General features: G+C 45.0%; 1 protein-coding gene across 2 annotated transcripts; it reads left to right on the forward strand.

Moving 5' to 3' along the window:
- Positions 1-4,901: 4,901 nt before the first annotated feature.
- Positions 4,902-11,621, forward strand: GNG10 (G protein subunit gamma 10). 2 transcript variants are annotated; one of them, XM_057548905.1, is made up of 3 exons: positions 4,902-5,058; positions 9,490-9,621; positions 10,657-11,621. In XM_057548905.1, exons 1-2 carry the CDS (start codon positions 4,978-4,980, stop codon positions 9,613-9,615), a joined length of 207 nt encoding a protein of 68 aa, XP_057404888.1. In that variant the 5' UTR covers positions 4,902-4,977; the 3' UTR covers positions 9,616-9,621; positions 10,657-11,621. The 2 variants fall into 2 exon arrangements, with proteins under 2 accessions (XP_057404888.1, XP_057404889.1); XM_057548906.1 differs by having other exon boundaries at positions 10,660-11,621.

Here is an 11,621-nt window from a genome sequence, read left to right on the forward strand (position 1 = left end):
GGCATATATTAATGCTTCAGAGGGAATAGGAAAGAGTCTCGTTTGTTAAAATCCATGGTAATAGAGTGTCTGGTGATGATTACAAACCCGTTGTTTATTATTTAAATAGGTATTTGAACCCCTTACTCTGTGCAGAGTACAGTGCTAGAGTGGAAGAGTGATGCTCCTTAGCATCTTAGTGTCTTAAAAGCAGCCGCCTGCCCCTCGTTGTACCCTGGGGTACCAGGTGAAGCAGCTGAGATGACAACTCAGGAAAGAAAGAACTTTCAGAGCGAATAGAATAATCCGCTACTCACTAGTTCAAGGCCTCCATTTACAGAAGGGACACTTCCAGTGAGATACAGAGGCATGCCTGGAATTGCTGCTCAAAAGAACATCAAGTAGCCCCAAGTCACACTGCCTCTCAAAGTCTCAAGCAGCCTGTAAAAATCTCTCCAGAGAAGCTGAATCCACACATCTGTTGGCGAATCTTTCACTCCTGAGTCATTAAGTTCTAAAAATAATGCAATGGGTAGAAGGGAGTGAAATGATTTTTTGGGGTACATTATACTGTGTCACATTAAATATAGTTGTTAATGTGTTTCCCTGTTTCTTTTTTAGAAAACTGAAGGTAGCAGAAACACCTTCCCATTTTATCATTAGTTTTATGGAGAAGAGTGATTTAAAGCTGCTTTTCTGGAAAAATAACCTACTGTTAGTAAAAGGGTGACAAAATACATGTCAGGAGTGAAGAATTACAGATCACAACAGGGAAACAAATGAAATGTTTGTCTTTACAAGGACACTGACATTTCTCAAAAGTACTGAGACTCTTAGAAACAGTGGAAATTTATAAGTTTTTATCTTAACCAAGAAAAAAATGGGTAACAAATTCTCTAAAATAATACACTGGTGATCTGTGCATTTTAGCTGGGGTGAGGAGGAAAGGATCCTCTGTCCCCATGCCTCACCTTTCAGAGCTCTGGAAATAACTGCATCTGTGGGGACAGGCTCTAGTCCTCCAGGTGAGCAGTGACTTCTCTTGAAAGCTAAAATGGAAGTTCTTTTCCTCCCACTTTGTGTGATACTAGGCAAGTCACTTTTCTTAGTGGGCCTTAGTTTCCTCATCTCTAAAATTGGGAATGGACTACCTTATCTGAAGGTCTCTTTCCACTCTGAAGTTCCACGATGCAAAAATGATGAGAAGACAGTTTGGTGATGTATAAAGCAAAGCACAGATGGTCAGCCCTCCGTTACAAGTGGTACCCAGCCTGCCTGTCCATGGATCACTGCAGGAGGCTGGATGCTAAAACCTGGCTGTTTCTTTCAAAGCCAGACCACTTCTCTCCAAGAAAAGCACAATCAATCATACAGCAGCAAGCAGGGTGGTGGGTGTGATCGGGCATGAAGGAGGGAGATGGGGCACACTCCTAGACCTTTTCTGCTACCTCATGGCTGACACACAAGTATCACCTTGGGTGTTCCCTCACCGTGGGCAACCCCAGAGCCCCCTTTTCTAACGAGATCATTTCATTTCTTCAGCGACCATTAGGTTGTGCAGATGTCTCCCACATCAACATCTGCCACTAAACATTTTCAGCAGCCTAGAGGCACGAAGCAGTACAGCTGAAGACTTACTTTCTCCTAAGCCAAACTCATCCTTATTCTTCTCTCCTACCTTCAAACCTAGTCCTGTTTCCTAATTTCTGTGACAGGCATCAGATCTCACCTATTCTCTGCTTCAGAAGCCTCTGCCCACTTTCCTTTGCATTTCATAACTACAATGAAGTCCTACTGATTTAGTCTCTTGAATTTGTTCTCCATCCCAACTTCACAGTCCTCTCTAGGGCCTGGATCCAGCCACTCCACCAAAAGGACAAAACTACTGCTGAAGTCATCTTGTCTCCCCAGCTTCAGTTCATTTTCTATCCTCATCCCAGATGAATATTCCTAAAATGTCTTACCATGTGGCTACCCCGCGGTTTGCCACAAACTCCTGTTTCTCATGAGGTTTTCTGTGACTTTTCTGCTACTCGCTAGAGCCTTCTTTTATTCATTCACTAATTCATTCCACGTGCGCATGGCCTCCTGTTCTCCCTGCTTTCCCCCTTCCTTTCTGCCATCTGCAGGACACATGTCTCCAAGGTCTAGGTCTCACCATCTAAGATGAGCTTTTCCTGATCCTCCAGGCTATATCTTTCCTCTGAGTCCTTTGCCTCATCTTTCTGACACACAACTTTTCTATTCTGTCACCAATTTAGTCACGTTTCTAACGTGTACTTTCATGTTTTGACAAGAATATACATTCTTTGTGGTGAGGCAGCCCCTTGGAGAGGCCTTTAAAATTTGCAAATCTGCTCTTGTCATGAGATAAGAAAAACTCTTTAACACCTCAAAGATTGAACACATAGCTCACAAAAGGAATAGGAGAAATGTTCAGCCTCAACAGTTAAGACATCTAAAGGACTTAAGACACCATTTTTCATCTATTAGGTTTTTAGAGATAAAGAACCACAATACAGAACTGTGAGGGTGCAGAGAAACAGGCAGCCTTCTGGTGGGAATAGCAATTGCTACCACCTTCTGGAGGATAAAGAAGGGAAAAGTTTTAAAAACTGTTTTATATTCTTTGATCCACCAGTTCCACTTTTAGGAATGCATCATAAGGAAATAAAAAACATACACAAAGCTGTATGTTTCAGGTGGCCACCACAGTGTTAAATAATAGGGCAATAAGGTAAATAAATTATGACCCAGTTGTACAATGGAATATCATGCAGTCATTAAAAATAATAGTTGAAGAGCAGATCTTTTTTTTGACTCCCCCTGGCCCCCTTCTAGTATCAGCATCCTGGTTTTCCTTTAGGGAACTGATCTTCCCCTTTCAGTCCATATGGTTTGGGTGGGTGTCTTAGTTTGGGTTCCCCAGAGAAACAGACTCTGAGATGGAGATTTTCACGCAGAAAGTCTGTTGGGGAGTGTCAAGATCAACACCTGTGGGGCAGTCCAGGAACTGGGGATTAGGCAGAGGGAGGAACTGAACTGTGAGGCAGCTGCCATAAAGGCCTCACATGACCCCAGGGGGAGCTCTGAGCTGCCGTCATCCTTCACTGTTGTGGCAGCTTGAGGCAAGGGGGTTGGGGTGCAGATCTTATGCATCCCACACATCTGTCACTGGATGAGAGATGACCCTGGCAGGGGGGGCTCTCGGGCTAAGGGCAGTTTCCAGAAGGACTCAGCTGAGAGGCATCAGCCGCTGCTACTCCCGGCAGGTGGGGCAATGAATGCCTTGGTCCTAAATGGGAAGTTGGGTGGCACGCCACAGGGCCCACCAGAGGTGGGGCTGACCCCAGCCCGCATCCTGCTCTCGGCCAGGGGCAGCTAATCCGGGCATTCCAACACCACACAAACCCTTGCCTTCGAACAGACTTGTTCAGGGGTGGACACATGACTCAATAAGGTCAGTGAGGTCCATTATGGGGACTTTTGCTGCAGCAATTAGGAAGACAGAAAAGAGGTGCTACTGCTCCTGGGGTTCCTAGGCTGGGACAATAAAAGCATGAAACTTTCCTTCGCAGCACTAGAGAGAGTCTGTTTACCGTTGAAAAAAACAAGGCCAACAGTCAGAAAAAGCAGAGCCAAGGGATGGAGAATGAGAGCCCTACAGCTATTATTTGGGCAATTAAACCCATTACTTTAAAGTCCCTGGGCTTTTCAGTTACACAAGCCAGTGTATTACCTTTTTGCATTACTCAATTTAAGTGGGTTCTAACAAATACAATGGCGCACAAGAATAATAAGGAAATATTCATAATACATTAAGCGAAAAACAAAATCAACAAAAACCACATGTTTGGGTCCTCCCTGGTGGCTCAGTGGTTAAGAATCCGCCTGCCAATGCAGGGAACACGGGTTCGAGCCCTGCTCCGGGAAGATCCCACATGCCGCGGAGCAACTAAGCCTGGGTGCCACAACTACTGAGCCTGTGCTCTAGAGCCGGTGAGCCGCAACTACTGAGCCCACATGCCACAACTACTGAAGCCCACACGCCTAGAGCCTGTGCTCCGCAACAAAGGCAAGCCACAGCAATGAGAAGCCCACGCACCGCAATGAAGAGTAGCAATCACTCTCTGCAACTAGAGAAAGCTCTCGTGCAGCAATGAAGACCCAACGCAGCCAAAAATAAATAATAAAATAAAATAAATTAATTAAAAAAAAAACCCCAAACCACACGTTTTACATATAGTAATGATGCCAGTTTTGTGAAACAAACTAATGTCCACTATAAAAAAAATGCAGCACAACAGAAACAATGGTTACAGTTGAACGGCGAGACGGGAGTGAGGGGGGCTGAATTTAATTTTCTTCTGTATGTTCTGCAAAGATGTCAGGGTCTGCAATTTTACCCTGCTTACTTTACTGACCCTGCCGGGTCAACTGCTAGGATTCCCGTCACACAGTCACAGGCTAACGCAGAAACCTGTTTCTGTTGCATGGAAACCCCATCGACCGTCCTCACCTACCCGAGGATAACTCCCTCGCAGGGCTTCGAAGCCTTCACACGTGGCGCCTTATTTCTGCCACTCGCTCCACACCTTGCTCCAGCCACACGCAGTCACAGTTCCGAGTCTCCCGGAGAGCGCTTCGCCATTTCCACCCCCCACACCCACTCCTGCTTCTCCTAGAAGCTTCGATGTGCAGGTGGGCGCCCTGTGTGGGCCCCGCGACGCGGCTCGGGGGACAGGGGTAGACACAGGCGCCCTCCCCTCCCTACTTAGCACGCAGAGTTAGGTGTCAGTCAGCTCGGGACCCCAGGGTGTCGCTTACCTGTTGGGTCTGCCACTGAGTGGAGCGGCTGCCGGGCGAGGCCGGGAGCGGCCGGCGGGCGGCGGGGCAGGCGCAGCGGCTTCCACGCCCCGGGGCGGCGCCGGGCCTCGGGGCCTCGCGTCTCCGCCCGCCCACCAGCTCGCTCACTCGCTCGGAGCCCAGGCCGCCGCCATGTCTTCCGGGGCCAGCGTGAGCGCCCTGCAGCGCCTGGTGGAGCAGCTCAAGCTGGAGGCCGGCGTGGAGAGGATCAAGGTGAGGCCCGCGCCGGCGCCTGGCCTCGGGGTGCGGAGACCGCCCGCTCCCGCCCGGCCGTCCGCGGGCCTGGGAGGAGGAGGCCGCGCCCGGGCGGACAGCTGCGGGGCCGGCCCGAGCGCGAGCCGGTTGGCCGGACGCGGTGGGCGGCCCCGAGGACGGCGCCCGACCAGGCTCGCAGCTCGGCCTCGGGCGGTGGGAGTCCGCGCAGGGCCGGGCCCGGACCCCGGCGCCCGGGAGAAACGCACCTGTCCCCGCGAGGGCGGTCCGGGGCCGAGAGCCCCGGCGCGGTCACGTTTCAGGGATGGGGACAATGACTCGGGGTGCCCGACGGACGCGAGGATACCAGGAATGCGGGCGACGTGCTGGTGGCCCCCCCGGACTTGGCTGGTGCGGGAGGATGGGGTCCAGAGCTGCGGAGGAGGCTGAATGGATGGGCCTCGGTGATGGGTTGATAGGATGAGGGGGGAGGAGGGCGCTGCTCGGGTTTCTGGCCTGGTGACAGGATGGATGGCGTTGCCATTCGCTACGGTAGGGAGGAGAGATGATGCGTAAGTTTCGGATACGCGGACTTTGAGGGGATGCCCGAGAGGTGTTTGGCTACCGGGGCCGAAGCTCAGAGAACGAGGCTGAAAGAACGTATGGGAGTGAAAACTGTAGGAAGTGACCAGAGCGTGGAACCCAGGGACCCGCCGAAAGAGATGGCCGCGAGAAGGGAAGCAAGGGAAAGCAAGGGTACTGAAGCGAGGAAGGAGGGGTTTTCACAAATCTGGGGCTTAGTCAACGTGTCCAATGTTTAGTCCGTTGATTAAAAAGCATCTGATGTGTAATTGTGTTTACCAACTAGTATATAGCATTATTTGTAGAATGTGTGTATGAATGAATGGACACTGCTGCGATAGTCTGTGGACCTCAATAGTGCCTTTTCTTTGTACCAGGCCCTATTCTAGGTACTGAGAATACGTCATTCTAGTGGGGAAGATAAACAATAAACACACTAACCAATAAATAAAATAATTTCAGAGAGTAATTGATGTAATTGATTCTAAAACAAGGTAGAGAGAGAGCTGTGGAAAGCAGAAGGGGTTTCAGTGATATATGTAGTAGTAGATGCCGAATCTAGATTGTAATAGGATAGAAAGACTTTTTTGAAAAAAAAATCTGGTTTTAGAGAGGAAACCTTTTTTTTTTTAATTTAGGAAATGAAAAGCTGTATTTTGAGGTTGAGAGGAAGGAACACACTGTATATTTAGGTCGAGGGGGAGAAACAAATGGAGAAGGAGAACTGGAGGTAGAGACAGGTAGTCTGTCTAAGGGGGCCTGGAGTTGGAGGGGCACTTTCTGAGACAGCAAGAAAGGAGGAAGGTTATGTGTTAACATAGATGTTTCCAGATAAGGGCTTAAGACCTTGTATGATGACAATTTTCTTTGTGAAATAGGAGGCCAAGTTTTCTTTTAAGGCAGAAAAAAGGGAACTTATGGTGTCACAAGCGCTGAGGATGAGGGAGAGAGTGCTGTTGGGAGTGGGAGAGGACCCCCTAGCAGGCACAATCATAGACACCTTGTGATTCTGAAGACCCAGCTACTGTGAGATTGATTGTCCAACTTTTTTTTTTTTTTTTTTTTTTTTTGTCTCCAGCACTATTTGGCTGCCCACGAATCTGAGTGCCCAAGGTGAATGGTAGTTGATCCAAGTAGTGGGTTAGCGGGGGAGTTTTGCCAGAAAGACAGAAATGGGAGTGGAGAGCAAGGAATTTGAGAGTCTGGCTGGAAAGAGGCTGAACCCAGGCTGAATGGAGAAGGAAAAGAGCCAGCCTCCCTGTGATGGGCCAGACAAAAAAGGACGAGATGTTTCCCCTGAGGTCAAAGAGCAGGTGTAGTGAGGAGAAAGGAAGCAGCACCGTGGATGGGCAGGAGAGATTGTGATTGGAAGGCAGGATGTTGGAGTGTGAAATTACAGATGCGGAGCAGTTACAGGTGTTGGCTGTAACTACTGCTGTTGAGGAGAAGGTTGTTTGAAGAGAGAAGCTCAGGGAAATGAAACTAGGGTTGTTGGAAATGTTTAAGATGATGTGGGGACCTGAAGTGGAAAGAAAAACTGTGAGCCAGATGCCTGCCTATCCTGTGAAGTAGCTGGGGAAGGTATTCTTATCTACATTTAAAAAGTAGTTACAGGTGATGAAACTGAGACCCAGAGAAGTCAAGTGAATAGCTCAAAGTCACACAGATAATAAGCTTATTTGCGGGGTGTCCTCATGGGAGTATGGTTCAGGCTGCTGGGCAGGGCTTCTCTCAGGCAGCACCTTAGGGAATCACAACCTTCCAGGGTCTGGTTTGACTCATTTCAGGGCTCAGTGACGGATGGATGTTCTCAGCACACCCAGAGACGTCTTCTCTTTCACAGACTTGCTAACTGGTAAATAAACCAGAATACCAGTTTCTTCGCATATGATGGAGGGCACCCCTTCCCAGTGCTTCAGTGCTCAGTATCCTTCCAAGGACCCCTTCTTTGCTTTGGAGAAGTCTCTCAGAAGTAGATGGGTCAGCCTGGGCTCAAACCAAAGAAAGTCATGTGATTTGGGTAGGGATTATCCCACCTCCATTGGGAGGATACAACTTCTAAGGGTTTGGGTTTGTATTCTCCCAGGCCAGAGTTTCTTTCCCTTGAAAGTGCTAGAGAAATGCTGACCACTTTACCCTTCTCTCATTTGCTTTGCATATCCCTCACCTTAACTTTTTGACCATGTTCTTTAGGCTAGGGTGCAGTTAGTCCCATTTCTCTGGGAGTCCTGGGAGACAGTCTCTTTCCACCCATCATGTGTGGAGTTCACTCGTTCCCTCTGAAGGTGAAATAATAAGCATGAGCATAATTGGTTCCAAATTTCTTTTGAATTAATAACATATATATATAATTAGTAATTCCAATTATAATTAACATGAAAATGTCAGAACTTCTGTTGAGGGAAAGGCAAGCTTAAGCATTAGTTTGGCAATATTATATTACATGTTTATATGATATAAAGTAGACTGTTATTACATTAACGAAACCAAAATTCCTAAAGTATTCTAGAAACTAGATGGTAACTGAGACCTAAGGAATTGATTTTTTCAGTTATTTGGAAGCTTGGAAAATTAACACAAATTAGTAGTAATACTTGAACAGCAATTGGAACATTTTTGTACAATATGGGTGAGATTTTATACAAAACACTTTTTCAGTACAAGAAAAATGGAAAGCAAGGAAAGCCTCCAAGTACAAATATGCATCAAATGGAGGCTAAGAAGAAAGGCAGAATAATATCGTGTCGATGCTGCCTAAAACACTTCTTCAGAACTTAGTGGTTTAAAACAACCTTTATAAACTCGCAATTCTTGTATCAACAGTTTAAGCTGTGCTCAGCTGTATAGTTCTGCTGGTCTTTGCTGGGCTCTCTGTGCATCTGCCAGCAAATGGAGGGTTGGCTGATGGCTGGATGATCTAGGATGGCCTCACTCATATGTCTGGAGGTTGGTAGGCAGGTGGCTGGGGTTTGGCTGACTGGTTCTCCTCCACAAGACCTCCAGTAGGCTAGCTTGGGTTCATTTGATGGTGGTCTTACAGTTGCAACTATAGCAAGAGAAGTAGCTGCAAAGGCTTTTGAGGCCTAAGCCTGGAACGTGCCCATTATTTCTGCCATTGTCCTGGTCAAAGTAAGTTTCAAGGCTAGCCCAGATTCAAGGGGTGGATAAAGACTTTACTTCTTGGTGGTAGGAGCTGCAAAATATTGTGACTGTTTCTGCAGTCTGCCACAAATGATTGCTAACTAGTGTGAACACTATTCTAAGTGCTTTACGTGCATTAACTCATTTAATTATTACATCAACTCAGGGAGGTAAGCACTGTTACTAAATACATTTCACAGATGAGAAAACAGGTACTGAGAAGTTAAGTAACTTGTCCAGAGACTGCACTCTTAACCAATAAGCTGTTCTGCTTCAAAAACATGATGGAGGGACCTCGTCACTTGTTTTGAGCAGACCAGATAAGGCTCCATCCAGCCGTGTAAACATTAAAATAGTCTGTTCACATGGCAGACCTGGATATATCAATGCATGCTTTGTAAGTGAAAATTTGTAAAGGGCACACTAGGATAAGCTATTTCTTTACAAATTCAGTCTCAAAACTAGGATTCTAAATGGATGAAAGATACGGCTTTATCTTTCCTTCGTTGAGTAAGCCACTAAACCAAAAATACCCTAAATCAAGGTTATAGAAATTGTAACCTTTCCTCTTTGGAGTTCAATTATTAGAACTTTCAGCAAAAAAGACTCTTGGAGGTTGTACAAAGTATGACCTTTGTCAGGTTGTATGATCATTTTTCAGAGTCTCAAGTGACTGCGGGATGGATCTGGCTGTGAGCAGCATGTCAAGCTCTTGTTCCTTTGTTTCAGGTCTCTCAGGCGGCGGCAGAGCTTCAACAGTACTGCATGCAGAATGCCTGCAAGGACGCCCTGCTGGTAGGTGTTCCAGCCGGAAGCAACCCCTTTCGGGAGCCCAGATCCTGTGCTTTACTCTGAAGACTGGTGAGTAATGATACACCAGGCCGTCTTGGGGCCATGGCATTATCATGGGGCTTCCCAAAGGACTTGGGCAACTGAGTTTTAAATATCTACTGTTCTTGGGGGAATTAAAATAAACCCAGCAAAATGCACAACTTTGCCTGAAGGGTGACTCTAATCCGCCTGCTTGTGGAATACATCTAATTAGAAGAGTCTCAATGCTCTTTGCACTAACTCATGACATGCTAGTATCCTTATGTACTTGAGCTTTTGAACTGAGCTGGCCAGTAATAATTTCTTGACCTCAATACCATCTTCTCTGTCCTTACACCATCCTGGAGTTGTGATTTGTTGCTTGGTGCTGTCAACTGACTTGTTACTCTTGGGCCTAAGGACTCCCCAGAGGAGACTTGGTCCTATCACCAGCTGTGATTTCTTTCCTAGAAGCTTTCAGAATGTATTTCTGTGTTTTAATGGAGGAAGAAATGGAGTAACTGGGGCAAGTGTGAGTAGGGTTAAAAGAACCTTAAAAATTTATTCTTGAAATGAAAATACCTCTTTGGTGGCCTATAATAAATTTCCTGGGTTCTAGTGTGTTGTATGGGGTCTCATTCACATTTTCACTGTTTTTTTTGGAGGTGGGGGAACAGGTCAGGGCATAAATTATTAGCGTCTTTTGGGGCCAATATATTTCAAATTACATGTTCTAAGGGGTGTTTATACAGGAAGTAATCATCTTAGGTCTTTTCTCATATACTTGAAAAGGAAATTATTCACATTAACAAGAAGGAAGTAATCATACTATCAGATACTATTGTACCTTTTAATGGAAAATGTCCACACTTATGGTATTAAAATAATAGTCTTATGCTGGCATAGCATTTTTCTTTTTACAGAGCACTTTCATGGGTCCTACTCATTCAATGGTGTACTTTGGATTTTCTGGTATTAACATGTTACTTTCTTCTTTGAGAACCCTAAAGTGACCTATGAAATGATGACTAGTTAATTTTATGTATAAATCTTACTAAGTGAAAGCCTACCAAATTCTCTCTCCAGTAGGAAAGAAGTCTGCTGAGCAATGCTTTCAAGCACCAAGTGATGAATGACTGCCTCCAAATCTCAAGAACACATTTCTCCAGCCAAATGACTTTTAGATGTTTCACAGGACCTTTCCTGTGGCCTGGTCCTTTAGCCAAAATTCTATGGAAATTTATGAGTTTCTACTCAAGGAAACTGGGTGAAGGAGTAGATTTTAAATAATAATGGCCTGGTTCTTTGTTGAAGTGCTTTATACTTAAACAAAAACCTTACCACCAAATATACCAAAATACACCTCTTTCATTAAGTGAATTACTAGTGTTTCTATACCTGGAATGTTACGTATGTTTTATTTACTAGATGTTTACATTTTGGGAAGGAAAACAGTATTGTCTGTTAAAAAAATTAAATATTTGTAATCTGTTGTTCCCGACTAAGATTTTTATACCATAACAAAATTTGTTCTTTTCTCATGAATTTATAATTTCTAAATGAAGACAAGCAAGTATAAAATTGGGGGAAGAATGGGCTTTATTAATCAAATGATGTCTTGATTTTTCTAAATGAGAGGATTGTTTTATTTCTAACACTAAACATGGGAGCTGTTTCTTAGCAAACTTGTTTGAAAGGATTAATGTTGTGTTGTGTATTAGATTGCCCCATCCTGTATATGAAGCAGATTTGATCTTTGTCTTCTTAAGTTCCTCTATTTTATAATGGTGGTTTTACTTAAAAAAAATACTGAATTATTTCATGTCTTTAAAACAATGTTTAAATGTGATCTACAGAATATTGCAAATGATTAAAAAAAAAGTGATGTGAAAATATTACAACCTAAATGAATTCTCAGTGTCACAAGTGTTTTACTCTGACGATGTGCCTTTGATTTAATTTGGGACACTTAAAAGCATACTTTGTGTTTGTTATAATCTTTGAAGAGCTTGGAAATAAAATTTCTGCTTAATTTCTGCTAATGACAGCAA

This window comes from Balaenoptera acutorostrata, chromosome 6, assembly GCF_949987535.1.
Source record: "Balaenoptera acutorostrata chromosome 6, mBalAcu1.1, whole genome shotgun sequence".
Taxonomy (NCBI): Eukaryota; Metazoa; Chordata; class Mammalia; order Artiodactyla; family Balaenopteridae; genus Balaenoptera; species Balaenoptera acutorostrata.

Bases quoted from the DNA above. Each gene is read 5' to 3' on its own strand.
- GNG10 (XM_057548905.1), top strand. From the start codon at position 4,978: ATGTCTTCCGGGGCCAGCGTGAGCGCCCTGCAGCGCCTGGTGGAGCAG. The intron at 5,059-9,489 runs GTGAGGCCCGCG...CCTTTGTTTCAG, and splicing joins CCGGCGTGGAGAGGATCAAG to GTCTCTCAGGCGGCGGCAGA.